The sequence below is a fragment of the Podarcis melisellensis genome, assembly GCF_964234715.1.
Source record: "Podarcis melisellensis genome assembly, chromosome: 1".
Classification (NCBI taxonomy): Eukaryota; Metazoa; Chordata; class Lepidosauria; order Squamata; family Lacertidae; genus Podarcis; species Podarcis melisellensis.
The window spans coordinates 21,593,457-21,620,581 of NC_138528.1; the positions used below are offsets into that span (position 1 = coordinate 21,593,457).

Sequence of the window (27,125 nt, forward strand, 5' to 3'; positions counted from 1 at the left end):
TTATGCTGAAGCAAGCACCATTCTGTTCAGTGGGATTGACTCCCAAGTAATTTCGTATAGGATTGCAGCCTAAATTTCTAACAAATTGCGCTGAAGAATTTTTTTTACAGAACTTGATTTTCATATCTGAGTTAGCTAATCCAGTATGAAACTCCTACCAATAATAATCAGTCCGAAATGCATTGCTACAGCAGGTGGAAATAATTCTAGACAACAAGCCCACACATATGAAAACAGTTTCTCTGATGACATTGACTCCTGCTTCTTCCACTAATATAAGGTTTGTTTATTAGATGGCCCAGTTGCAAAAGTCCTTCATGGAGTTAAATTCATCTGGCTTTGAGTCTTGTATATGCTTCAGTTACATAGATTTCTTGAACTGATATCAGTGTCTCTAGATTTGTTGTCAATCGTCTCTGATAACTATGTCACTGAAGTTTAAATGTCCAAAATAATTGGTTTTGGAAGCTAATCTGTATGGCAAACTGCTCTAAAGTTGGCTACTGTAAGCCCGAAGAGTGGCCTATAAAGACTTTGTAGCTCAGGACCACAGCACCTGAAGGACTGCCTCTCTCCATATAAACTGACCCGGACTCTGCATTCACCTTGCACCTTCATTATATAGCGCCTTCATTAGATAGGCAGCACTGATTTGTTGTGTGATTGTTTGTTTCCAACGGCGGGCAGGACGTAGAGCGTTTGGTGGTGGTTTGTTGCAGTTCCATAAAATAGGGAGTCTCCTTATACATGGGTGTGTTATACACGGGGAAATACAGTAAATAAAATAAAATAAAACTCCTTTTGTAATTGGAAATGCTCTTTAACCCATCTGTTTATGCTGATAGTACAAAAAACCCACGTAAGTGTGTGTGTGTGTTTAAGGGAGCATGTTCTCTTAACATGTAGCTATGGCCTGTGGCAAGCTTGGACTTTCTTAAGCTGAAATAGTTCTGGGGGAGGCGAAAGTATGTTGCTTATAGCTGGAACACAGGGGAATAAATAGCACAAGTAGAAATGGGTGTTCTCTTCTCTTTTCCAGGGTACTCAACCTGTGCTCAATGAACTGATGCCAGATATCGCTATGGGTGTGTCGACAATGTCTCTGAAGGACAGGAGGCTGCCAGAACTCACTGCTGACACAGAACTGAGCCAGCCTGTTCTGGAGGTTGGGCCAGGAGCAGCCCAGCACATTTCATGCCTTCAGACAAGGCACATGCACAGTTCCCGGAAAAAACATTCAGTTGAACAAAAACTGGATTCGAGAGAGAATCCGCAGGAATACCCAGATTTCTACGATTTCTCCAACGCTGCATGCAGACCGTCTACTCCTGCCCCCAGCAGGCACACTCCTTCACCTTCTCAAGGTATCTATTTTGGCCCAGATTTGTACAGCCACAATAAAGCATCACCCAGCGGCTTAAAGGCCACCCACTTACCTAACCACATCTCTCCAAAAAAGCTTGAAGACACTCGGAGGGAGTATGCACTTTCTCAAGAAGGGCATCCGCATAGACAAAAGAATGAACCGATACACCTCGATGTCTTAGAACAACCTCCCCAGCGGTTGGACTTGGCATTGGCTGCCCAAGAGAATGCTGGAAATGGCCCAGTTCACGCAAGGGTGCGAACAAAAATAGAAACTGACTTAACCTATGGGTTAACCTCTGGCCGGCCTTCTCTGCCTGCATACAGCTCAGAGATCCATGAAGAGCAGTCCGGCCGGAGGCTGGCAGACCTCGAGCCCTTGGAGCATGAAGCACAGAGAAATGTGGATTTGGAAAGGGAAGAGGCAGTGAGCAGAGGAAGGAGGTCTCCCAGCAAACCAGACTTCCTGTACAAAAAATCTGCCCTCTGAAAACCACCTCCACTTCTTCTCTGTGCCTAAGTCATGAAATATCCAGTCTTTGCCACCTCTGGCCTGACTTTGGTTGGGCAAGTTCATTTATTGCCAGCTGCCACATCACTTTTTTAATTATTATTTTTGTACATACATGGCTTCCTTAGAGATGGCATGCTACCAGTTTGTTTGGAATGCTGCTCCAGAGTTTGTGTCCGGAACAGATTTTATTAAGCCTCTTAAAAAAAAAAAAAAGCCGGCACCTTTAACAAAAAATGAAAGGTAGCCTTTTGCACCTGTACATTAATTTTATTTAGTTTTTGTACTAGTATGTTAAAACTTGCTGTTATATTTAAAGGACAATGTTCATGCTCTCTTGGGTGGCTTTTAAAAAAAGAATTCACCTTCCGGCTTCCTGTGCGCATTGGGTTTGCGCACTGAGATATGTATTTTCTTATCAAATGGTGACAATGTCTGTCTTTATTTTTGAATGACTATAGGAATTCCAAAGAACAGCACATCTAAGTAACTGCTCTGGTTCAGTCTCAAGCCTTCCTGGTCTACCACTAGTGCAAGAATCCAGCCTAATACGTTTGTTCTGTTTACCAAGTCCATGGCAGCTGGCCTTCATCTTGATGTAGCAAGCCCTCACTGATGTTTGTGGCCAAGGTTTTCTGTGGAAGTGAGGAGTATAACTCTCTTTGGGTTCCTTGAACTCTCTCTCTCTCTCTCTCTCTCTCTCTCTCTCTCTCTCTCTCTCTCTCTCTCTTGCAGGCCTTGGGGGCTTACATAACACCTCTGAGAAGCACTTAGTTAACTCCTTTTGTTGGAATACACCTGGTACTGCAAATTGTGACAGTACTGTAAACACTCTCATCAATTTTTCCTTTGAGTAAGGATATGCAGGTATGGGAAGGTTTTGTACCAACCCAGGACAGTGAGAAGATGCTGCATAACACCTGACTTTGGTGTTAACGCTCCATCTCCTTAGAGGAAGCTGCCTGTCTCCAGTAGAGGCACCCAAAGGAGTGCTTTCTGCCTTCTTTCTTCCACCTGTGATTAAGCAACCACAAGGGCTTCAACCTTAGTGATGTCACTGAGGGCTCCTGGACCCCGTGAGTCTCTTGCTTTGTGGACGGAAATCACAAATTGAAGAGGAACGCCTAAGGCTTAAATTAGCTGTAAGCAATTTAGCACTTAATTTCTTCATCCCAACCTCTTCCGTGTGTGCACGTTTGGTTTTGTCTTTTTTTAAAGACTCTGGGGACTCCGTGCTTTTATGAACACAAAGTAAAGAGACGGGGCCGATTGCTTAGAAACGCCCATTGCTGCTAATGATGGCCATTTGGGCTGTCAGCAGTTGTATGCACCCACCATGTCTTTTCTCATGCAAGTATTGGGGAAAGCCCCAGTGCTGCTGTGTGGCATCTCCTAATACAGGCTTGACAGGGTGGCCAGCTCTAAAATGCAGATCTTCCATCACCAGAAGACCTCAGTCAGAATATTAACTAAAGGCTGTTCTAACCTTAAATCTGACTCTTGATTTTAGATACTTGACACTGTTTTAAATGTACACTTTTTCAATGTTTAATCACATTTTTGTTTTCAGCTCTAACAAGAGGACCAGCTCCTGCCTTTCAGTTGCTGTGTCCTATTTATTTTAGGGGGCAAACACTGTTAAAGCAAACAGAAGTTCTGGATCCTTTATGGATAGTGTATATGAGTGAGAGAGTATCTTGTCCAGAATTTTCAAACTACATTAACTTTGCTACAATGGTGCAAATGCATAAAGCATAAAGTCTTCTATCCTCTGCCTTTTTAATTTTGAGGACAAGGGAAGATGAGAATCTACTATATCATCTTGTCTAGTGCTTTTTAGCTGTCTTTCATGGTATTGGAAAAGTTTGTGAGATTGGCTTTGCCTTCCAGAGAGTTCTGGGACAAGACTTACCTTTGATCCACTTACTCATGCACACCGAATATATCTTTAAACCCACTCTCCCAAACAAGAGCACACAGAAACGTCCATATTGTAGGTTTTAGATATTCTGTTATTTCAAGTAGGTCATTTTGTCCATGTCTGAAACAGAGCCTGTTTGCTTCAGTACGTTAGTAGTGTAATGTGTGCCTAGCTCTGTCTGTGAGTTACCCGAGGGGTAAATTCTTGATCTCAGTAGTGGCTATAGAGTTGGCTGAAATAATCCACCCAGGTTTAGTTTACACATGGTTTTTACTGTGGAATAAGCTTTGTGAGAAGCTATTTAGGTGCATATTGGCTCCCAGCGAACAAAACGTACCGCTTTTGAAGTCAGGTAGTTGCCATTTCAGACCATGGGACGGCATTCTAGATGAAAGCAAATCCTGGTAAGAGACAGAATTTTGTAGCATACCTTAAGATAACAGAGTTATTTAGACAATGTAAAACAACTTGTATTAAGTCAGAAAGGGGGGGGGGGCAAATATTCCCAGAGAAATTTTTGAGATGGCAAGAAACTGGCTTCTTTATCTCTATGGCTTTAATTAAGAACTTGCTGTTTCTAATGTGTCAACAAAACTCTTCTCAGATTCTTTGGCTTATTACACTAGATCCGTTTCCCAGCAGTGGTCAGATTGAGTTTGATCAGTTTGGTGCAGTTTTAGCAGGACCTCTGGGTAGCTCATTTATTCATCCAGTGTCATTCAACTCCTCTTGCACTTCCTTAGGAAAAGGCGTTTTTTGATAGCTATATTTTGTAAACGGCATATGAGCAACTGGCCAACTAAAGCCAAACTTTAATATCCATGATTTGATTGAGCAGGAGTCGCCAACCTGGCGACATTGGGCACCGTGTTGCCCACAAAGGCTTTCGTTTGTGCCCCTGGGCTGGTTCCCCAGACTCCAAGCTTTCTTTTTTTAAAAGAGGCAAGGCTCTAGTTATGGGGCAAAATGTGCTGGTACCTTCTAAGTGATTTCTGTGAAATGAAAGTGAACGTGACGTGACCACCTTGTATATTTTATCTTGACACTGACAAATGCTCCCTGTTATTAGAAAGCAACAGCACCGGTGCACGTGTGATTAGTAGTATGATCTCCATGATCAGGGCATAGCTGACTGTGGTAGGTTGTCAGGGTGCTTGTCTAATTTTGTGTTCTGCCATGACCCCCACCTTAGGAGGCACTTTGTGACTCGAGCCACCAGCACTCTCCCAAAATTTGAAGTGACCCCCCTGTTCCAAAAAGGAACAGTGCAATGCAACAGTTTTGTCTATGTGTTAACTTGGCCCAGCAACAAATTGATCAAACATGTATTGTGCCATAATTGAAATTAGTTTTACAATCTGCTGGGCAGATGATTTACTCAGAACTTCAACCGCTTGGTCCCTTTGTCCTCCAAAAAAATCAGGACTCATGAGCAAATCCCAGCTATTCAGTGTTTCAGTAATTGACAACTATGCTGTGTGTTTGGCATCTTCAATGCACAATACAGTTTTAGCAGCTTAAATAATCTTTTGTTTGCATGAAGCACTTTTGAATACATTTTAGGAAATTCCAAGTATTCAGTAACCATACAGCTGTGGCTTTGAAAGAGAAATAATTGCTTACTGAACAATTGGTAAACCAATGAAAGATGCTTCAGTATGGAAATTTAAAACTATAATCTTGGCTATTTCTGCTGCAACAGAACAGTCGCGTCCAAAACTGGTTTGGTATCCATCCTGCTAGGAAAAACTGTGTGTTTTAATCCATGATTGGGAACTAGAAGTGTGTGTGTGCATGTGCGCACACAAACACATTGTGTTTCCATGCATCTACCTTGCATGGGTTGTTCTCTTTTTTTAAACTTCCAGAGGTGCAAAGGGCTGTGTGGGTTGGGAAGTGACAAGGGTTCTCCTGCCAGGAGAAGGAAGTGGAAAAACCACCATGTAGACGTGCCACTTTGTATCCCAGCCAATGTGTTTACAATAAGTCTTCTGAAAGTATACTGTTAAGAGTTAATTCTTCAGTTATCCTTGTTATCCTGTAAGACTACCGTACAGTGACCATCTACGTTTCATGTTTTAATTCCTGTCTTTGATCTCTTTTTTCTGCCTTTAAAAAGAGAGAAAATGAAGAGACTGGCTCTTGCTTGTTATTCCAAACCATATTTTCATCTCTTATGTAACTTATTTTGAAATGGGCTATGGATGGAACAATTATTCTAGCTTCTCCCAATGGCTGTGCTTTTAAATGGTGGAGGGGCTGTGTGTGGGATGCTAGAGGAAGCTGGAGGGGGAGGGGATGCTGTTTCCGTACATGTTTGTATTTCTGGAAGGTGTTAAGTGTCCATGATGTTGCGTTGTTTTGTGCTGTTACTGGTATAAAGTCAAGTGCCTTCAATACTAAAGGCTCAGAAATTTTATTACAACAACTTCATGTCCTATGCAAGTGTTTTTTCTACAACCTGCATAACCAGTACTTTGTAAAACTTGTTTACGCTTCAATTGTACATATTGGTTTTTTAAGAAAATATAGTATTTTTATTTAGGTACCTCTAGAATTGAATTCTAGTCTTGTGTGATGCATTGTAAAACAATACATTTCTCTTTTGAGTACCATTACAGTTGTAAAAAGGTTTTCACTGGTTCTATTTTTCTACTGTTGCTGAGAAGCATGTTAACACTGACTTTATCCTACATATAGTTGGCATTTCAAATAAATGGCTTGTCTAGAAAAATCCTGTGTAAAATTTATTTGATTCAGACACGATAAAAGACAACTTCTGCATGCAGCATGCTAACGTATAGTAACATTTTTTCCTCCTGTCTGAGACGAAAACACATTACTGTGCACAGCTGCCAAGCATACTCCTTCCGACTATATTAATTTCCTGTCTTGAAAGAAGTACCAACTTGTCAATAAAATCTCAAGGCTACAAGGCAATAACTTTTATTAGGAACTAAAATGTTGCAAAGTAGCTTTGGAACTCTTCTTCAGGTTAGGTATAAAAAAGAAACAAAGGGGTAGGCAGGAAAGTTAGAAAAGACTGGATAGGATAGGAATACAGTTTATAAAAGATGGAATACAGGAGGTGCGTTGCAGAATTAGACTGGTAGATACAATACAGATGTTGGTGGCAGGGAAAAGATTGGTATATAAAAAGAGAATTCCTGGATGCCAAGGTTCCAGTTTGGGGCAAGTACTCTTTGGTGAGAGAATCCCAGCAAATGAAAGTGTGGAAGTCTATGTTGTTAGCCCTTTAAAATATGCCCTTGTGAGTTCCAAAAGTTCCCTCTTCCCTTAGCATAGAAAAAGACCACACATTTGGTAGGTTAAAAATGGTTTACTTACAAACTTTCCGAAGGTCAGGTTTATGTGATTTTTCTATGCATCAGTCATAAAACACAGGCAGTAAAACTTGGCTTAGTTACAGTGGTGAAAGTTCCTAGGTGACTGGTATAGGAACACAAGAAAGTCTTGTTAGAGCCATGGGGTGCAAGCTTGGAGTAATCGGCTCAGACCTCTTTGCACTGAGCTGCTCAGGCAGACTGAGGTACAATAGGCTTGATTACTCCCAAGGTGAGCAGGAGTGACCTAAGCCTGGCAGGACAGCTTACTCTATGGCATTAACCACTTCATTCATTAATGAGACTTGAAATATGTTGGTTATCTGAGGCTGGTTATCCCACAGGTTTCAGGTTATGCCAAAGTTTGTTCCGTAGTTGGATACATTTTACTTGATTCCAATAAGGCTGTTACTGTGCTGTATCTTTTTGATCCCCCCCCCAATGAACTAGCATGGCTACATCAATTGATTTAACAATATCCTTAAGCCCAATTACTACTGGATATGCATGTATAACCTACACTGAAAGTGTGTTGGGCTCTGTCTTCAGCCTCAGTAACAAGACTGGATAAGAGCCACCTGCAGCTTAATCCAGCCAAGACTGGAAGGATGGGGTTATACCCCCTCTGAAGCAGCAAGTATGTAGCTTGGGGGCAGTTCTGGATTCATTGCTGTTGCTCAAGGCCCAAGTAACCCTGGTAGAGTGGAATGCCTTCTGTCAGTTCCATCTGGTGGGCCCAGCCTTACTTCTGTTGTCTAGGCCAGTGTTTCCCAACCTTGTGCCTCCAGCTGTTTTTGAACTACAATTCCCATCATCCCTGACCACTGGTCTTGCTAGCTAGGGATGATGGGAGTTGTAGGCCAAAAACATCTGGAGGCACAAGGTTGGGAAACACTGGTCTAGGCTCTGGTAACCTAGTTGTACATGTGCTATACATGGGGTGACTTTTGAAGGTTCAGCATCTGCAGGTGGTGCCGAATTCAGCAGCCAGATTGTTGACCTCGGTAGGACAGTCAGTCCATATAACACCAATTCTAGCACAACTACACTGGTTGCGTATCAGTTTCCAAAATGCTGGTTTTGACCTGCAAAGCCTGATGTGGCTGAGGACCACCTCTTCCCCACATGAACCAACCCAAACCCTGTGAGTATTGTGTATTAAATACTTAGTATATCAATTTTCTCCCTACCTCCTACAGTGCTTTTAGAAATGCAAAACCACAATCTGTCAAACTAGATGGATCTGACTCATGTATTGTACTAATTCCCTTGTTTACAGAAATATGGTTGGGTAAAGATGTGCATCCAATGACCCTTTGCTGAACAGAAGTTATTTATTTCATTTAGCACATCATAGATAGCTTCAAGCTTCAAGATTAAAATCAACCACAGTGCAAGTTACCCATGTAGTCCTGAGTTTTGGCTAAGGGAATATGCAAAACCACACACTGGCACCCTGGTTATTAATATTCTGTTGGGAGCCATCCAGAGTGGCTGAGGAAGCCCAACCAGATAGGCGGGGTATTATTATTATTGTTGTTGTTGTTAAACCAGGATGTGTGCTGTCCATGGGAAACATTATGGTTACATGCCAGTGGAAAGGCAAGGCTGTATCTAAAAATGAGCAAGGCCACAGCAATTCCACTGTCACTAGCATGTACCCCATTCTCCTACTTAACATTCCTTTGAATTCTCTCACAATGCAGCCTAGTCACCCAAAGCAAACTGCTCTAGTATGGGCATATTACCCCACCCCACTGTTGCCTCCCTTCTTTTGAGCATAGACATTCCAACAGCGTGCTTGGGCAAGGGAAATCTTCACAGGTATCCATGGAAGGTTGTTGCCTACATATTTGGAAAGGGGGAGGGTTAATCCTTTTCTCCGCATCTGCCATGCTTCCTGCAGCAGCTACTATTGGGGGGGGGGGTGGCAGAGCCAAGTGAGGGAAGCCACAAGCCACATGCAAAGACAAGTGACATTGGCATTAAACTAGCTGATACAGTAATAGCATACTAACACTGATGAGACTAGAAGCGTGGCTATCAAACATTTGCCAGAAGCAAATCTTGCATTATGTCTCTAGGAGCCCATAATCTCTAGAGCAAGCCTACCATTATCTTGTTTCAAACCAGACTGAGTAGGAACTATCCTCTTCGGGCTGCTGGAACGAAAATGAGGCAACTCTGAGTAAACCACATTTGCAAAAGTTTTTGAACAGGCACAATCATTCCAAAATTTAGCAACATCACTAATGACAACCAACTGCTTTATTAAGATTAAAAAAACCAAATGGTGGCTGAAGAAGACATCGCTTTAAGGGTTCTGAATACACACACTTAAGATTTGCTTGAATAATTAGATCATTAAGTTGAGCACTAATAAGAAAACTGCTTCTGAACATTGGTTTTAACATTATTTACAATATTCTTGCCTTGGTTTTATTATCTAAAATTATTACAAAAAGATCACAAGTTCATTATTTTACAGGTGGGTAAATACCTTTGTAGGCTACCCCTCTGAAACATATACAAACTAGAACAATTACATTATATAAGCTTCCAAACCAGAGATTCCTTGCAGTCTAAAAAGTACAATGATAACCTAGTAGCATCCTGCAGCAACCAATGTATTTACATTCTGTGGGGGCAGGAAATTAACATTTACAGTAATTTCATTGTAAAAAGCTGCTATACAGTAGGAGTTATCAAGGACATATTATCTAGAATTTGCATGTGTCAGTCTGTTCATTTCAAAGTTTAGCTAGAATTTATACTTCATTCAATGAGAGGTTCGTTAATCCACATTCTAATCCTGTATTCACTCTCTTAAACAAGCAAAATGCCTACAGAACATGATTTGTACTAGAATTAATAAGAGGGTGTACTTAAATTGAACAGGTATGAATTCTTATTTTAAAAACAGATCTGCATGAAAAAGGGGTACCCTGATTAAAAACATTGTTCTGTAAACTTCAGTCAGTGATTTAGGTTTTTCTTTTAACCAATTGAAGAATGATTCATCACCTACAGCTGTTTAGAAGGCTTGTTAATCTTTTTCTAAGTATATACCTTTGGACACTAACCCCACCCCCAATTCCTTCAACACAAATTAATTGGCATTTTTATGAAACCATGATCTTGTTAATTTTCAGCACAGCTGCCATGAAATTGGAGCACATGTTTAAGCTGTAAAGCAGCAAGCATTGCCTTATAGGACAAAAGCCAAGATGAACAGGTAGTCGAATTAAATCAGAAGGGAGGGAAGAATGAAAAGGGGTAGCAAAAAACTTGTCCTTCGATTTCCAGGCTAGTCTAGCTACAGTAGTACTGCATCCGGTCTGTTCTCCTCCTCTTCCGAGACTGAAATTCTTCAAAAAACTGCTGAATGTCTTCTCTCTTAACAACCTGGTGGCAAGTAAAAGTTGGTGGAAGAAAATAATGGAACTGACACATTTTAAATGTAAGTTAAGACTTGGATCAAAAGCATGGTGGTCACTAATAGGGCAGAAATCAAGGCATTTTATCTGGGATGCTAAACAAGGTTTTGAAAGTCAAACTACTAAAGGTCATTTTGAGACATTACACTTTAAAATGAATTATTGAGTCTGATCTGAAAAATGGCTTAATTCCTCCTAAGGGCTCATGATAGCTAATACACAAATTCCTCTTACCACCATTAACATCCTTAAAACAATTCTATGAGGAAGATATGGCCCAAGGTCACCAGTGAGCTTTATGAGTGACCTGAGAAACTGAGGACCTAAGCCTAAAAGCCTTATTACCTTCCAATCCTGTTACAACCGAGTATGATTAATCTGTAAATCAACAAAAGAGAATCGCTATGGAGTTATATACTTACTGTTCCATCATTCGCAAATCTTCTCAAATAGTCTGTCAGTTCTGTTTTCAAGTCATTGTATTCTAGATTTAAAAAAAAATATTGTGTTACTGTAGTTGTGAATTTACTTAATGGATTGTTTTTCTCCCATTTAGCTGACTAATTGCAACCAAATATGGTCCAAGACTCATACTGCTCCTCTACCTCCCCGCTCCTCTGATCTGCTTTTTTGCTCAACATATCAACTTAGTTTAGCATGGATTTTCCATTCAAGGGAAGTAACAGTACCAATCTATTGAGCATTGGCCAGACTACACAGAGTACTGTGTTCAGTTCTGTGCACCACAATTTAAGGAGAATATTGACAAGATGGAACACGTGCAGAGAAGGGCAAGCAAGATGATCAAGGGCCTGGAATACCAAGCCTTATGATGGAGCAAGTTTCCTTTCTCCTGCTCCGGAGGGTAGGATTTGAACCATGGATTCAAGTTAAAATAAAGAAGATTCCAACTCAACATCAGGAAGAACGTTCTGACATTAAGAGCTGTTCAGCAGTGGAACAGACTACCTCAAAAAGTGGTGGATTCTCCTTCCTTGGAGGTTTTTAAGCAGAGGTTGGATGGCCATCTGTCATGGATGCTTCAGCTGAGATTCCAGTATTGAATGAGGTTGGACTAGATGACCCTGGGGCTCCCTTCAACACTATGATTCTATGACCAGCATTCTGAAACCAAGCTGCTGCATTCTGCACAACATTCTGCCTAAGCATTCCCCAACCTGGTGCCCTCCCACCAGCTGCTCACTGGGTAAAAAGTATAAAAGCTCCATCACTTACCACTGATTAGCTCCACCTGCTGGACTCTATTCATGCTGCTAAGTGTGTCCATTAGAGGATCTCTTCTGTCTGCTTCCTGGTCACTTGTCCCTTTATTCTCATAGGCTAAGACTGTATCACATTCCTCTGTTAGAAATGGGACTTCCAGGTCACAATACATTTTCTAAAAAACAAAGTTTTATTTTAAATACAGAAATGAATTGATCACCTTGGCCTCTTCTCCCTCAACTGGCACCTCAGGGCAGCCATTCTATCAATGGGATACATAGGAAGCAGGGCTCACTCTATCACCTCTGCTATGACAGTCCAGCTCCATTTGTTTTACTCTTCCCTTCCTGACCCGTTTATGCAAGCCACTCCGGGAGCCTCTGGTATACAAATGCAATCTATCAATAATATACACTTCCCTTCTTGGGGGGGAAAAGTTACTAAGTTTTACTCAGACTAGACCCACTGAAATTCATGAACCTAAATTAGTTATGCTCAAACTTATTTGACTACCACCTTAAATATTTCCAAATACCTCAAAGGAAGAGGTAACAATGTGCAGCTAGAGCCTGCAAATTTCAACGCAAGCCAACAAAAGGTGGAAGTGACAAATGGAGCCAGGCAAGGAAACCTGGGTAATGGGATACAAGGCCAGCAAACATATCCAACACAGGATTAAGAATTAAAGGGCAAGAACAGCGGTAGAAGAGGAAAAGCAAAAATGGGACATTTCTCCTCTACTTCCTCTTCCCCAATGTATGCAAAGAGCTTTGAAATTTGATGACTAGAAAAGAGACTCCAATAGTGAATCAAATGAATAGACAAATTACAAGCAAGCATCACTCTTTTTTGTAACCTGCCCGATAAAATTCATTATATTTTTTCAGACAAAAACAGGTTAAGTCTCGCAGGTTTACGCTTTCCCACTCCTTCCATTTTTATTCAGCCACTTGCAAGGTCATAGGTGAACTCCATTCTAGATAGTTCTAAAGCAAACATGAAAATTGGAGATTTTCAAAAATACATACCATACATTCTTTGCAGGTGCACAATTTGCTTCGCCAGTTGTGTGGCCAAAAGGTGGCCTTGTTCTTCTGTACGTACTGCTTGGCTTTAAGTTCTTGGAATCTGCAGGTAGATTCTTCTTTCTTAACTGTCTGCTGCAAAATGAAAGGTCAGTTTCTCTTCCATATCCAAAGGTGTTGTTCATTCTAGCCTGTGCACTTCTTAGCTTTCTGCAAAGTTATTACTGCTACCAGATCACAGTTTTGTAAGACAATAGTAATGCCATAACTAAAAAATGGAATATGCACATGAGGCTCAGACTTGAATTGAGGTCTAGGGAACCAGGAAAGCAAGCAGAGTAGCAAATACCTCACCAAACCTAACTCCATTTATTCCTCCTGAGGTTCCCAAAATACATTAGCCTTCACGTTCTTCCTAGACATTGTATTGAAAAAAACCTCCTCTGGATAAATCTTGCAAAAAGAGGAGCTCACAGTTCTCATTTTCCCAGCCAAAAAATGCACAAACACTGTAGCACCGGAAATAATCCTTCTAATACTTGCTTTCTGACTCTACAGGCACATTTGACATGAATCTTTCTGTTCATTTCAGTCCCACTTGTGAAGGTATCCAACTAAGTTCTACTCAGAGAAGACCCATTAAAATTAACAGATCCATGTTAGTTACTTCCATCAATTTCAGTGGGTCTACGAACACTGGATATAACATATAATTATTTTGAGTCTGGGGTTCCTGTTACATTCCCCAGTTGCACATGTAGCTACTGGTGTCAGGCAGTTCCCGTATAGCTTGGACACTAGGGTGCTCATACACACAAAACAGTGTGTTTGTCTAGCAGGTAATTAGCTGAATTACATGAATTTACATGCTTCACAAAGAGTTACATGCTCACGTAATTTCGACACAAACTTTTCTCCTCAAAATTGCCTTTGTAAGGGCAAAACAGGCCACTTTTTCAGAGCTATAGGAAGACCTGTCCCTTAACAGAAAGTCAATGTGTGAAGCATTTTATTCCGTTTTTATATTTTATCTTTTGTAATGACCAGCTAGACAAAATAAATAAATAACAATTATTCTCTTGCTCAATTATTCTCTGAGCACAAACGAAAGAAAGATTTTGACCATAAACCACAAAAGAATAAATGCAAAGCTCACCTCAGAACACTCAGAGGCAGAGCTGGTGGAGGGCTCATTATTGTGTGCTGCTTTTTCTTCTTCAGTCTTTATTTGATTGTCTATACCATTTTCTTTTTTTATTTCTTCAGTTTCTTCAACATTCAGCACAACTTGATCTTCAGCTGCAGGAGTAACTTTGGTCACAGTGTGAACTGCAATAGACAGACACCCACACCTAATATTGGCATGCCTGCGCTACAAAATGTTACTTCATTCTCAAAAACCTGAAAGGTGAGGTGATACACTATGCCTAACATTAAGAAATCTCAAAGCGCAAGAGCACAATTCAATCAGCCAAAATTAAGACTGCTGCAACCTAAACAAGTCGAAGTTGCAGTAATTTTAATGAAACTAAGATGGGTTAAATCCAAAAACTTGCATTAGCGAGACTGAGCTGCTGCTCCAGGTTAAAAATATTAGCACAACAGCTGCCCTTATTCTCCTCACCTGCTATCTGTGAGGCATATGCCCACAGGAAAGGGCAACGATCCATGCAAGCCTGACACACCATTTCGTGAAAGTCCCCACTATCTGGAGGGATTGCACCAAGATGCTGGAGGTAGAAATGAGAACACAGGGGAAACACATATTAACAAATTATTCTTCAACAACAAAATGGGAAACCAGTGATCCTCAAGCACTAGAACACATCTTTTTTCTTCTTTACACTCTAAACTAGGTACGAACAGACCCCAGACTTATGGAACCTTTAGAAGTTGGTGTTTTATTAGAAATGAACCTGGGTACAAAGCAGTTCATAGGAGTGAACTGGTGGCATTCATCTGTCTCGGGAAAGAATGGAGGAGTGCGCCTCTGGGGGTGACGTCAAACTGTTGGGAAAGTTGTAGCACTCCAAATTAAGTAACAGGGTGTCTCTGAGCAAAGAGTGGCTGGGGAAACCCAGCCAGATGGGCAGGGGTATAAATAATAAATTATTATTATATTATGTTCAGCTCAGGAGTTTGTTTTAATACCAACTGAGTTCACACAAAAATCCACTCATAAGTTTTCCCTGGGAGGGATGGGGGAGAAAGAAGAGATTAGCTTAGAATACAGAAATTCAGCAATCTAATTAGAAATTGAAAATCAAATATTCCTTCATATTTAATGTAGACAGCACCCCTAATCTTACCTCTGCCCATGGCATACAGTGTGACCCAGGCATTTGTGTAAATAAAGGGTTAACTTTATTTTACAATCTTTCATCCTTACTAGAACATGTAATGGCTAAACTTCATCTAAACGTTGCCTGTTCCAATAAGGAGGAGATTTAACTATCCAACTGTAAACAGTTTTAAATGTATAGGTTTGCAACATAAACTCAATTATTCCAGAGTATTGCTTGAGGGATCTATGCAATTATTTTGAATTAAGGAGGCTGAGGAAGCGAGCCCTGTACAAGTTAGAAAATCCGGTCTGACAGGTTAAATTTATCACTTTAACATTTCCAACCCTTTCCATTTAATGAAGTGATTTTATTACATGAGCTTACCCTTCCATGAAACCAGTCTTCACAAACTATGCACTGGATCATTTCATCTGGAATCTAAAAATAGAGCCAAAATATTACAAAATTATCTTCGTCAGGCTACCTTTGAAGATGGTTCAACGAGTGCAAAATGGTGCTGCAATTTGCTTATTGAGAAGCTTGAAATAGCAATCTCCTCAATCACCTATATTAAAACATCTGCCCTGCCTGCAGATTCATTTCCACGGTTTTAACTTTTAAAGCCTTAAATTGTTAGGGTCCCAATTACCTTAGGGGACACTGCCATCACTACATTTTCTAATACAGTGGTACCTTGGGTTACAGACGCTTCAGGTTACAGGCTCCACTAACCCAGAAATAGTACCTCCGTTTAAGAACTTTGCTTCAGGATGAGAACAGAAATCGTGCAGTGGCGGCAGCAGGAGGCCCCATTAGCTAAAGTGGTACGTCAGGTTAAGAACAGTTTCAGGTTAAGAACGGACCTCCAGAACGAATTAAGTTCTTAACCCGAGGTACCACTGTAGTGAACTCCATAATTTAACTAAACACCGTGTGAGTAATACTTATTCTGTCTGTTTTCAATCTTCCAACATTTAGCTATAATGGATGGCTCCAAGTTCCAATATTATGAAAAGCCAATTTGGCCACTGGGTAAGCCTAGAGAACACGATGAAATACCCTGCATAAAAAAATACCCTGATGTTGCCAGTTTGTGCAATTTCTTGCGTCATGGCACATGATCAGTAGCACTGTACATATTGCAGAGCTTTGTTTTCCACCAACTACCTCTGCCAAACATCTCTTTTTGCTTATTTTAAGATGGATAACAAAACATAGTAAAGTTACTAAAACTTACTAGAACTGCACGCATATAAAAATATTTGCACGTACAAGACGTCAGCATCTTACCTCATCATCAGGATCTGGGTAAGGTCTTTTACAAACACAATATAATCCAAAGAAGTTATCGTTATATTTATTTGCTGGATTCACCATTGCCTTCTCCTAGAAATAAGTCAGGACATATGTCTTAAACAAAAAACAAGAGGAAAACAAATACTCTAGAAATAAAAACTGTTAAATCATGGTATGTATCTTACTTTTAGTCATCCCAGAAAGCTAAACTTTGCTATTATGTCCAGTCATATTAAATGCATATCACATGTCCCTTATTGAACCTCACTTCAAGCCTGAAAAATTTATATACTCTATAAACCTTTGAGATTTTGGAAGGGAAAGAAATTGAGGTAATTAGAAGAGAAAGAGGATGAACTGTTTTTTTCCTTGAAGGCAGACTCAAACAACAAAAGAAAAAGAATAGAGTTCCCTCAATTGAAGTTAATGGGAGACTCAATGTGCCCATCTGACTCAGATGCCATCTCTGGATTGCAAGCTGTGACCCACATTTAAAAACACACTCATATTTCTCCAAGTACTTGAGTCCAGCAGGTTAATAAAAAGCACATTAATATCATGTTTACAGACAACACTGTACACACTAGGGCTGGGCGGTATTTGGTTTTCAGCATCACAATATATCATCAGCTAAATATCATGGAATCTCGATATATCCCAACATATATTGGCGATGGCAGAGGACCTTGCTGGCAGATGGTCCCGCCATACCTCCCTGCAGCACGAAGGGTGCGCCACGCTTCCCCACAGCAGCCAAGGGCCTTGACAAGACTCCCTGCTGCGGTGGAGGGCCTTAAAATGTAAAGTAGTAGTAGTTTTAATAAAAATATTAAATAAACGTCCACATAATTTTCAACTAATTCAAGTGATTTACTACTCAGGTTGCATCTGCTTCCCCACTCAGAGGTCTAAGTGGAATCTATGCATGCATAAGCCCCACAGAGTTCAACTGAACTTACGTCTACTTTCCTGGGAGTAAGCCTCATTGAATTCAGTAGGGCTTGCTTGTGAGTAGACATACATGTGCTTGCACTAGTTACTGAAAAACACCCTCCCCATCATTCTCCCATTTCAGCACAAGGCAGCCAGCTAAATCTTCTCCCCTCCATCTCCACCCCCCACACAGAAGGGCCTCCTCAAAAGCCCTCACCCCACCAATCTCTCTCTTTTTATCAAAAGGAGGGAGGGCAAGCAAGCAAAAAGATAGGTTCCTTTAAATAAAAAAAACCCTTCCTTTTTTATATGGAGGAAAGGTATTTAAGGGGAAACCAACAACATAAAAACCACCAAAAAATAAAAATGAAAACTCTTCGGGGGGGGGGGAGTTTGAGGAAAGGAAGATGTGCTTTCCAGTTCTTTGTTTACTTTCTTTGCAGCTGGATCTTAGATTGCTGGATCTTCACTGTCTAGGCATGGGGGGACCCTCCAGGATTGTTAGCAGGCTCTGCATAATTAGCTCAGCTCTAAGTGGAAAGAAGCGGGTGGCACTGTGGGTTAAACCACTGTGCCACCTGGGCTTGCCGATTGAAATGTCAGCGGTTCAAATCCCTGGGACGGGGTGAGCTCCCATTGTTCAGTCCCAGTTCCTGCCAACCTAGCAGTTTGAAAGCAAGGATAAATAGGTACCGCTCCAGCGGGAAGGTAAATGGTGTTTCCGTGCGCTGCTCTGGTTTCGCCAGAAGCGGCTTAGTCATGCTGGACATGACCCGGAAAAACTGTCTGTGGAAGCGGACAAACACTGGCTCCTTCAGCCTGTAAATTGTCAGGGGTCCCTTTACCCCTTTACCTTTAAGTGAAAAGATACCTGTGAAGATGAAAGAGTTTGCTGGTTTGTGTGAGGGCTTATCATCATTTAGGAGGGAGGAGGGAGAGAGCAAACAAAGCTGGGGAGGTGGTGCCAGCAAATTATCTGCAAAGTATCTGTAAAGTATCTGTTCAGTTGAGCTACCCCCTCCCCCCAAACTGCTAAGTCTCCACCTTTTGTTCACCGGTACATTGCCTTGTTGAAACACATATCACAATGTTATTTCAATACACTGTATTCAAGAATATGGCGATTTATAGCACAGCCCTAGTACACACCATTTTTATAAGCCAGCAAATGAAATCTGCATTTCCATGCAGAGTCAATCCAGATGTGAAGGGGCATCTGGATGTGGGTCACATCTGCAATGAACTGACCCATGAAGGTCACTGGACACTAAATAAAGCTAGCCTGGGCCAACAGCTATGAAGAACTTTGCAAATCTCATTTCACTCTCACTTTTGAAATGCATGTTTGTGAGAGGGAGGAGAAAAGAAATTACAAGTAAAAGTTCTCACACTAAAGAAACAAAGAGTTTAGCTATGATTACACTCCAAAAAGGAAACAGAATTATACTTACTGGGAGTAGTTTGCATTGCAAATTTTTGAATTTGCTGTTTCCACAATCACAGCGGAAGTTTCTAAGAGAGAAAAAAGAGCCAGAGTTCCGACAGGGCTTTTTTTAGTTTTAGGAACATCAGTTACATCTCAGGAAAGTTAACTGTATTAATAAATGGATGAAAAATCCCTACTTCTGACCAGGATCATTCAACCACACCCAAAAAGGTTTTTATCAAAGCAGACATTTGATTTACAAATTTGATGATTATTATACTATCATGAACAAGAACATGTCATTTTGGTGAGCCCATAGTACTGCTTATTTTGGTTGTCTCATTGGAGGCTCATAAACAAACAGCTGCAGCCAAAGGTTTTTCTTTTAAACCTAACATATCCAATAGTTTTCTATGTTTGCTAAATCTCAGTAACATTTTTCTTGCAGTTACAATCCTGAGTTTCAAAGCGTTCTTGTATACACTGGCAGAGGATGAGGAGTGTGGGGGAGCGCACCGAGCGATCCCAGTGGGGTGCCATCGCAGCTGCCCCCCCACCCATGCTGGGCGCCGTGCCCCCACAGGTGGCACGCCACGCCCCCAGGATGCACCCCAGCCCCGCCCCCACCTGCTCTCCGCCACTGCTTGTATAAAAGAGTTACAGCGGCAACAAAAGGCAATTCTAGTTAAATAATAATAATAATAAATTTTATTTTTACCCTGCCCTCCCCAGCCAAGACCAGGCTCAGGGCGGCTAACAACCAATAATAAAAACAAGTTGATTGAAATACAACTTTAAAACAAGATTAAAATAATTAAAACATTAAAATGCAGCCTGCATTTAGTTTAGCTGCATTAATGTTGTACAGTAAAGGAAATAAATTTGATTTTAGGTATACTACTTTACTATTGCTGGCAACCCTGAGATCACTGGATGGAATAACTGATTTTAGAAGGTTTTAACTGTAACTGGTTTTTTTAAAAAAATTAAACTGATGTATAATGTTCTGGTTTTTAAAACTGTAGATCTGTTTGTCACCCTGGGCTCCTTCAGGGAGTGGGATATAAATTCAATCAATCAATCAATGTTACCTTTTTGTATACAGCTCAAATAACTTGTGGGTGCCATGACATTCATAACTGCATGCTAAACAGATCCCTGCTGGTTCTTCTCCTGGCGGCGTGCACGTACTGCAGGCATACAAGGCTTGCCTCTTTACAGCTCCCTGGAAAAGAGACAGCAGCATAAAAATGGAGATGTTAGGGAATGCCAGTCTGGGAATTTGAAGTTGAGCAAAATTGAATTCTGTGTACAGAAACCAAATCCAGCTTTCATTTTCAAAGGAGATGCCATAATGGCTCCCATGTTCTCAAGCAGCTGTATCCTACAACTTAGGACTGATTATTGCAGATTCAGCCAACAATATGTGTCCACATTAGAAATTTCACTTAGGCAGCTAAAATAACTGGCAGCCAGAAAATGCTGTATACTCAATGCCAAGTTTGTTTCTGAAAAGGGAACAAAAGGACCAGGGTGCTACATGGTGTTGAATAAGAGCACTGCAGTATAAATAAGCTTCCAAATAATCCCATATTTTCATTATCTAGATAACAAGCTACTGATATGGGGGGGGGGGGAGTCAGACAAAGTAAGAGGAAAGGGACAAAATCGCCCTTGCCTAAGCAACAGTAGGAGGCAACCATCATTCACTGCTGTTTTACACAATTCTTCCTTGTTTCACAGGCAATGTATAACCAGAGGATATTGATATTTCAGCTGTTTTCTTCCCTAATGAACAAGGTATATAAAGAGTACCATGCACAGATGAGGATCGCTGTCCAGTGTATTTCTGTACCCCTTAGGTGTATGAACCTTAGTCTAAAGCTATCCCAGTTTATTTTCAAACATACCAAGACACCCACACACACTCCTCCTTGCTTCAGCTATTGCAAGACGGCTTGAGGTTACTGCAAGATACTACTAAGATATGTGACGCCTAACTTTTTTCCAGGAGCATGCCGATAGGAGGAAAAACAAGAGATGCAGCCAGATGATCAACAAACTTCAGAATGATCATCACTGGCCAGAATACACTCCTGGAGCAGTGAGAACGGAGTTACGTCAAAATTGTAGCAAAAAGGGAGTAGGCAAAAGGGGACATTTGTAACTACGATATTAAGTACACTGTATTGTAATCTTTTAGAAGACATTAATAAGATTCCAGTGACCATTCCATGCCCTTCATTTCATTTAACCACACTAAAGTCTGATCACCATGGGACCACAAGAACAAACCAAAGTAGGGAGAAAAGATACCCCGCAATTGGTTGCCCACGCACATCTGCTAACAGAGTCCTATCCCACCCTCCTTTCCAAACAGGGTTTTAAAAAGAACAAGCAAAACTAACAAAAGCACGAGGTCAGCTGAAGAGAAAAACACCAAGACGTTGCTGAATGGAGCTCGGCCGCCGCGTTGCCATCTTGTTGACCACTGCGGATGCGTTTCTGCGGATGGTTTTTTAAAATTGCATTATAGGGTTTACGTTGCACTTGCGAGGCTCTTGTTTATTGTTTGTCAGCCACTTTGGGATTCATTTGAGCGGAAAGTCCGTGAATCTTTAGTAGGCTGAGCAAAGTGGCTGGGCAAACCCAGCCAGATGGGCGGAGTATAAACAATAAAATTAATAATAATAATATGATGATGATGATGGAGCGGGGTTACTTCAAATAATGACTAACGAAATAAAGAGGAGCGGGCATTCCTCTTTCCTTCTGCCCCCGCTTCCCCTCACCCCCCAACCACCTCAGCCGCCCCTCCTCCCCCCCCAAGCCCCTCAGGGGTCGCCAAGGGAAGCCCCACCTGGCGGGGCACCGCCCCCTCTCTTCGCCCCCGGGGGCTCACCTGAGAGTAGCTGCAGCGCTCGTGGTCGCTCCCGCCCAGCACGGCGCGCGCCTCCTTCTCGAGCTCCTCGCTCTCGGCCAGCACCTCGGCTAGCGACACCACGGGCTCCTCCGCGCTCCTCTCGCCTTCTTCGCCCTCGTCGCCAGGTAGGCCGGCGCCAGACGCCGCCGTCTCTTTCTCCATCCTCAAGCAACGCACGCAGCTCCCTTTCCCTCCCTGGTCGGTGAAGGGGAGGAGGGGGAGGAAAAGGCGGGAAAACGCCAAACCGCCACCAGAGAGCGCCCGGCGCACGCCGGAAGCGGAAAGCGAGGGGTCCGCTGTCCTGCGCCGCCGCCACCCAGACGCTACGAGATAAAAGGCGCTGGGTGGGGAGGAGCAGGAAGGAGAAGTAGGGCGTGGGGGGGAGGGAGGTTCACGCGACGCCAACGAGGCCCACGTGAGCTCCAGAAGCCAATCACAAAAGGGGGAGGAGACGAAGGCGGGAGGAGAAGACAATGAAACGGCTCGTAAGCCTGTTGAGTGAGGCGCGTGCGCTGGGTAGGCGGGGCCAGAGTGGCGGTTGGAAAAGCCGCCTCCTCGGTTACGGATTGGCTGCCTGTTTCCAGGGCGGGGGAAAGGCAGAAGAGAAGCGGAGCGATGGAGTTGCGGGCGGAATTGACGGGCCGCGACGGGCTGAAGCGGCCGCTGAGGGTCCGTTGCGAGCCGCCGGGAGAGTTGCGGGGCCTGCTCAGCGGCCTAGCTCAGCTGCGGGAACAGGTTTCCGCGCTGCTTGGCCCCCTGGTGCAGCAGGAGAGCGGCGCCGGCGACCGAGCCGGGCCTGGAGGTGAGGAGGCCCCGGACTCGGCCACGAGTTCCCGCCTCGCCCGAGAGGAGAGGAAAGAGGCTTCGTCCTGCTTCCTAGCAACCAAGTGCCCCTTTGGGTACTTGGAAATCAGCAGCAGGTGGAGCCTCCTCAGATGCCACAACAAAGCCTTTCGGTTCTTATTTTGGCTATTTTGAATTTACTGACATGTCTCCATGTTTGTATTTGTATATTTGTCCTCTGTTTTGAATGTCTGGGCACAGCTCGTTGTGGGAAAGAGGCATATAAATAAAATCGGTGAAAGGGCAGTGGGTTGACTTTGTGAAATCAAAAAAATAAAAATGTAGAATAGGCATAATTAGCTAATTTACATTGATGTCTCTGGGTTTACCCTGAGCTTTAAGTTCAATACCATTTGAGAATTCCAATAGAGTCTATACCACTTTATTCTCAACATGTAATTCTGCATGTGCAGACCAGGTCTATGCTAATATACCTGTTGTATGATCTGGTGAGGACCTAAAGCTTTGGACTAGTTACCATAGTCTCAGAAAACTGTCTTATCAGTGGGGTTGATCAGAGTTGTAGTCCAATATCTGGTAGGCCACACAAGTTTCCCATCCATTGTATACGAACACTTTGCATATACATTTCTAACTCTTGAACATGCCTCTTGCAAAAGTACACTCAAATGCTAGTATCTCTTGACTTCTTATACCCAGTTCAAGCAACACCAAAATAAAAAAAATTGAAAATCATAGAACTGTGGAGTTGCATGGGGCTACAAAGCTCATCTAGTCCAGCCCCCTGCAATGCAGGAATATTACACCCAATGTGGGGCTCAAACCCACAACCATGGGACTAAGTCTCATGCTCTACCAACTGAGCTCTACCCAGCCTCATAAAATGTTAGTTAAACTCAGCAAATGGAATGAGAAGTTAAGTGTAGGCATTCATGGGGAAATAGTTTAGCTATCTTAGCAGATTTCATATGAAATCTTTTTCTTTTAGGTGATTTTGATGATGAACAGGATGGTGATGATGATGAAGAAGAAAATCATGTCATTGCCAAAGCATGTGCTGACGGACCACCATTAAAACGAATAAAAACACAGTCCTGATGAAAACTACAAACATTTTTCTACTGAACTTGAGTTTAATCATATACACACTTTCCCTCTGGGAAAATTTCTGGGATGTTTTGTTAAAACAGTCCTGATGAAAACTGCAGGTTTTTTTCTACGGAATTTGAGTTTTGTTTTCTAGACACTTTCCTCCCGAGGAAACTTCTGGGCTACTTTTTAAACTAGAAATGCACTGTCCTTTTTATTATTTATCGTTACCACAAATCAAAAGGGAAGCTCATTTGTGGAGTATTATGTGAAATACTGAAGCAACCAAGTAAAAGACCATGTATATAAGAAAGAATGATCTCCCTTCTCTGAGGGGAAAGGGCCAGTAGTGGTATTGAAATAAATTAGAAAGAGCTGTTTATTTTCATGACTTTCTTCATATATAAACTGGGAGTAGAAAGTTAGGAAGTAATAGAGGGGAAATATTGTTAAAAGAGAAAGAAGTGGATGTAAAAGGAGCAGGCAGGAGGAATGGAAGTAATGACATTTCGGAACAGGAAGCAGAAATAAGGTATGAACATGAAAGAAGAACGGGAGAAGAAATTATGAGTAAAAAATAATTTGCGATATATGGGGTGGAAAGGGGGGAAATAGAAAAGAGCCTCTTCTATTTTAAGTCACTTAGAGCAAATTCTTCCTGAAATGGGGAAGCTGAATCACAGTATTTCCAGTAGCTGCACTTAGTTTGAGAAAAGTTGAACTATAGAATTCATTTCCAGTAGGAAACTGCTGTAGCAAAGAATCTAGCAATTTCCCAAGATGGATTAGATACCAATAGAAAATGGTGTCCACAATTGCCAGCTGATTGTGCCAAACTGCCTGCATGTGGTTATGTATATCCTAATCCTCTCATTGGAGTGATAAAAAAAATAAAACTTAACAATTCTAGTGATGTCAAAAGTGATGCCAACTAAGATCGATCTCTGAATGCTTTCTGAAAAAGTATTCAGTGGAGGGTGAAAAGACAAGCAAGATGATACATGTGCAATAGTCAACAGGCTTATATGACTGATTCTGTCCCTGCACCTCCATTTTGGCAGTTTTGTTTAGGAAAGTTTTTAATGTTTGATGTTTTATCGTGTTTGCTGGGAGATGCCCAGAGAGGAAGGGACCTCAGTAATTGTCACCTTTTAATTGAACCCTGGGAGTAGAGAGTTTTGAGAGCCTCCTGTCTTAAGGACAACTTCTAATGTGACGTTTGTCTATGGCATTACCTAAAAATGAAAGACCATGAGAAGACCATTTCAATAATACTTTAAGTTCTTTCTGTAGTAGATTTAAAATAAATTAAGTATCCCTTTAAAAGAGCCTGGGGCAGAACAATAACTCAAAAGTAATTCAAACAAATGTATCAAAGACTACACTTGTAATCTATGACTAAATCAAAGACATTTAAATATGTTTCCCATGTTAATAAACAGTTGGAGACAAAGAAAATGTGCCTGGGCGTGTGCATCAAGCATTCACAATACAACGAAGTAGAATATATCATGAACTGTGTTCGTTTATATGCTGTCAAAGTGTTTACTTTCCATGACATGCATTAAAACTGCTGTCACTCAGATGCAATGCTAGCTACTGCTTAGTATTACACAACTATGCTTCATGCCAGTCACCTTCCTCTCTGGAAGATGAGATTAAATGGTTTTGCTTCTGTTTCTATACAACACTTTAACATTATGTCTGAACCTAGGCAAAGCTATGGTTTACAGAAAGAAGCCAACTTCAACCTGGCTTATAAAATCTTGTTTCAATAAACCATAATTAAAATCAATCACAGTGCAGGGTTTGGACATAACCTTAAATTGGGGTGCCAATCATTTTGGACCAGTATGCAAGTGCTGCGGGTGCCAGTCTCAAAATGGCTGCCATGGGGTCATGCTACTCCCCGCATCCTGGCCAAATTCACGCTTGTTGTGGGAAGTCAACTGTGTCCTGCCTGTCCTCATCGTGGAGAACACATAATATTGATTCCACACAAACACCATGATTTTGTTGCTATCTAATAACAGGAAGTCTTCCCAAGAAAAATATCCAAGATGGACACAGAGCATGCTTGAGCATTCCCCCATCCCAAAAAGCCCCTCCACAGGTTGAGAAAGTACCTATCATTTAAGAAAAAAACCTTTCCCCCTCAAAACATGGATCACCAGCCTGGCACCCATGGGCACTGGGTCTGTACATACAAACAGACAAATTATGTATAAAAGCATGTCAATTGTTTATGCTCCTTGGTAGCATAAAGGCTCTATTGAGTTGTAGCAACCAATTAGTAGACCGGTTGTCTAACAAGGCACTGGCTTGTAACCAAGAAAGTAATGATTTGGTGCAGTTCAAAAGAATCTGGACAGTAATTTATAAGATTTGTGTGAATGTTCCAGCAAGAGATTTGTTTTTGCGTTGACAAGGAAAAAACGTTGGCTCAAACAGGCCAGGGGGACTTCGCTTTCCTCCTGCCTGGTTCCAGGGACGCCTGGCTAATAAGGGAATCTGTTCTGGGAGAGAATTGACCTACCATTCCAAAGTTTTTCTCACAGTTCAGATTATATAGGTTGGGTGGCTTAGTATTATTCACAGTAGAAATAAAATAACTTCAGTGGAGAAGTGATATATAAATTGCTCAAATACTAGTCTTCAAATTCATCACAAAAGCTGTCAAGAATCTGCAATGGATGATAGAGGTAGCACTGGTCAGTGTTAATGCAAAGGTTGCTTAAATTAAAGCTGAGCTCCCAGTTGCCTTGCAGTCACACCTTGTTTCTAAGAGGCATGAGTGCTTCCATTTGGGCTATTGGGCATTTCCTTTGTCTCAGTAAAGTAGCAACCAAGTTTATTAGATGCTGGGGCCTGGGTTTTATCACTAGACTACTGTATGTTCCATAAAACAAGTATGACTGCCATGTTCAGTAAGCCAATAAGCAAGATTAAACAGATTCAGATGGCCCACCTGACAAAACAGCACTCATTTGACATAGTCCATGTTCATGGATGGTATTACTAGCATGTAGGTGCTATAACAAAGATGGAGCAAGAACCTTTTAAAAGTTATGCTTGTGATGAACTGGCTGCTGCATATGGGAGTTGTATTTAATGGAACAATTTTTACAAGCACACTGTTATAGTGACTGCAGGCTTAATTTTCTAACTGCTCTACTATTCAGAGGAGCTGATTTCATGTGAAATGTATGAAGCAGCAATATTAAAGCGCAACGTCCACAGAAATGAAAACATTGTTCCCGTTATATCCAAATCAGATCCACATGAAATCCAATTTAAAAAACACTTTTTTCCTTGGAAATCCTTAGCATCACATATCATTCTAATAAATACCAGCCAGAAAGTGCCATACATTTCTGACTGTGCAATGAGTTGCACTGCATATAAACTCTATATACTAACCTAATTTTTCCCTAAAATTGTAGAAAATGTGGGGGAAATATTGAGTTGGACAGAAATGGGGAATGTGCCTGACTAGGTCTACAAATTCAAAACCCTTCATTCTTGCTTACTTGAATGGCTAC

The 27,125-nt window shown here is 41.6% G+C and overlaps 3 protein-coding genes across 7 annotated transcripts in view; 2 read left to right on the forward strand and 1 right to left on the reverse strand.

Moving 5' to 3' along the window:
* BTBD7 (BTB domain containing 7) overlaps positions 1-6,531 on the forward strand; it is a 73,207-nt gene extending 66,676 nt beyond the window's left edge. Inside the window, exons 11-12 of one of the 2 annotated variants that reach the window (XR_014168018.1) lie at positions 1,040-4,102; positions 4,328-6,531. Coding sequence is in view for 1 of the 2 variants with exons in the window: in XM_081909555.1 (XP_081765681.1) it covers positions 1,040-1,855 (816 nt within the window). In the remaining variant the exon portion in view is untranslated. Of the gene's footprint in view, positions 1-1,039 lie in introns of both variants that reach the window. The other variant, XM_081909555.1, reaches the window with a different exon arrangement.
* A 2,860-nt stretch (positions 6,532-9,391) lies between these two features.
* On the reverse strand, positions 9,392-22,054 carry UBR7 (ubiquitin protein ligase E3 component n-recognin 7). 3 transcript variants are annotated; one of them, XM_081913882.1, is made up of 11 exons: positions 21,670-22,054; positions 19,859-19,992; positions 18,793-18,853; positions 16,403-16,498; positions 15,497-15,550; positions 14,452-14,557; positions 13,984-14,156; positions 12,831-12,959; positions 11,815-11,977; positions 11,001-11,062; positions 9,392-10,546 (listed from the first exon to the last, which is right to left on the reverse strand). In XM_081913882.1, the coding sequence occupies exons 1-11, from the start codon at positions 21,850-21,852 to the stop codon at positions 10,454-10,456; spliced, it is 1,254 nt and encodes a 417-aa protein (XP_081770008.1). In that variant the 5' UTR covers positions 21,853-22,054; the 3' UTR covers positions 9,392-10,453. The 3 variants fall into 3 exon arrangements, with proteins under 3 accessions (XP_081770008.1, XP_081770009.1, XP_081770007.1); XM_081913883.1 differs by having other exon boundaries at positions 12,831-12,962; positions 13,984-14,126; positions 21,670-22,053; XM_081913881.1 differs by having other exon boundaries at positions 12,831-12,962; positions 21,670-22,051.
* A 158-nt stretch (positions 22,055-22,212) lies between these two features.
* On the forward strand, positions 22,213-23,971 carry GON7 (GON7 subunit of KEOPS complex). 2 transcript variants are annotated; one of them, XM_081916257.1, is made up of 2 exons: positions 22,213-22,492; positions 23,483-23,971. In XM_081916257.1, exons 1-2 carry the CDS (start codon positions 22,306-22,308, stop codon positions 23,590-23,592), a joined length of 297 nt encoding a protein of 98 aa, XP_081772383.1. In that variant the 5' UTR covers positions 22,213-22,305; the 3' UTR covers positions 23,593-23,971. The 2 variants fall into 2 exon arrangements, with proteins under 2 accessions (XP_081772383.1, XP_081772382.1); XM_081916256.1 differs by having other exon boundaries at positions 22,213-22,610; positions 23,483-23,605.
* The last annotated feature ends 3,154 nt before the right edge of the window (positions 23,972-27,125 follow it).